The sequence below is a fragment of the Microtus ochrogaster genome, unplaced genomic scaffold (genome assembly GCF_000317375.1).
Source record: "Microtus ochrogaster isolate Prairie Vole_2 unplaced genomic scaffold, MicOch1.0 UNK53, whole genome shotgun sequence".
Classification (NCBI taxonomy): domain Eukaryota; kingdom Metazoa; phylum Chordata; class Mammalia; order Rodentia; family Cricetidae; genus Microtus; species Microtus ochrogaster.
In genome coordinates, this window is record NW_004949151.1 from 128290 (window position 1) to 129457 (window position 1168).

The following is a 1168-nucleotide window of genomic DNA, read 5'->3' on the forward strand; positions in this document are numbered from 1 at the left end:
AGTAGAGGCCTGGGGATGGGATGGGCAACTGAGATTTCTTGCTGGTCTCATTCTAGTTCACTCTGCTATCTGCAGGAGGTGTGGCCCTCGGCTGTCGGCAGAGGCAGCAGAGAAGCTGAAGAATCGTTATATCATCATGCGGAGTGGGGCCTGTCAGCATGAGAGGGACAGTGATCGCCGTTCCAGCATCCCCATCACTGTGCGGTGAGCGAGTGGGCCTCATCTCACAGAGTAGGGCCAGTTGGTCATTGCCATCCTCATAATACATGCCCACGGTGGGTTGGGAAAGGGAGCCTCTGGAACCATGTGCTCCGGCCTCCTAATGGTCTGTCTTTGTGTGTTTGTTTAAGCCTGGGGGTGGTTGGGTGTGCCTCACTTCTGTAGTTGGCCTGGCTTCCCTCTCTGAGAGGCAGACTGAGGTAAGGGGGAACACTGTCCTGGGAGATAAGCCAGGCTCTGTTCTAGCCTTTGGCCAACTATGTAACCATAACGAATTTGATCTTCACTGGATCTCAACTATACTTACAGCTGGGCCTACGATCTTAAGCTGAATCCTACGTCTAGCATTGATTACAATTACAACTAGATTTGATTGTGTATAATGTAGCTTATGTTGGAAGTTTATTTTCATTATGAAACTGGGGAATATGTAGTTTATGGTGGTTTTTAAGAGCTGTCAGCCTGGGTTTCATTATGTCCATCATTGTCAACCTTTCAGCCCTATAAGGTTCTAGAAGTTCCAGCCATGACTTTGATCATCAAGAGAGGCAGCCCGGGGACACGCTTTTTGTTGTTGTTCATTTTACACACCAGTTCCTCTCCCTCCCCTCCTCCCAGTCCCACCTGTCTCCCCCTCCCCCCAACTCATTCCCCATCCACTCCTGAAACGGTAAGACTCCCTGGGGAGTCAGCAAAGCCTGGCACATTAAGTTGAGCTTGGACCAAGCCCTCCCCTTCATCAAGGCTGAAGGATCCTTCTGACATTTTCATAGGATGCGTGGATTTAGAGCTCATTGGTCACATCTTGTTTACACAGCCACCGTGACCAAAGAGGCAGGCAATATCCTTTACCAGGCAGCATGTACTGGAAGGAAAATTGGGTTCTAGTACTAAGAATATAGGGTAATAGATAATGGGGATGGCAATCTATCCGGCAATCTCCCCTATA

General features: G+C 49.1%; 1 protein-coding gene across 1 annotated transcript in view; it reads left to right on the plus strand.

The window, feature by feature from the left end:
- Positions 1 to 1168, plus strand: part of Mcm5 (minichromosome maintenance complex component 5) — a 14744-nt gene that overhangs the window by 10739 nt on the left and 2837 nt on the right. The window contains 1 exon segment of the mRNA XM_013354617.2: positions 76 to 204. Coding sequence (XP_013210071.1) covers positions 76 to 204 — 129 coding nt within the window.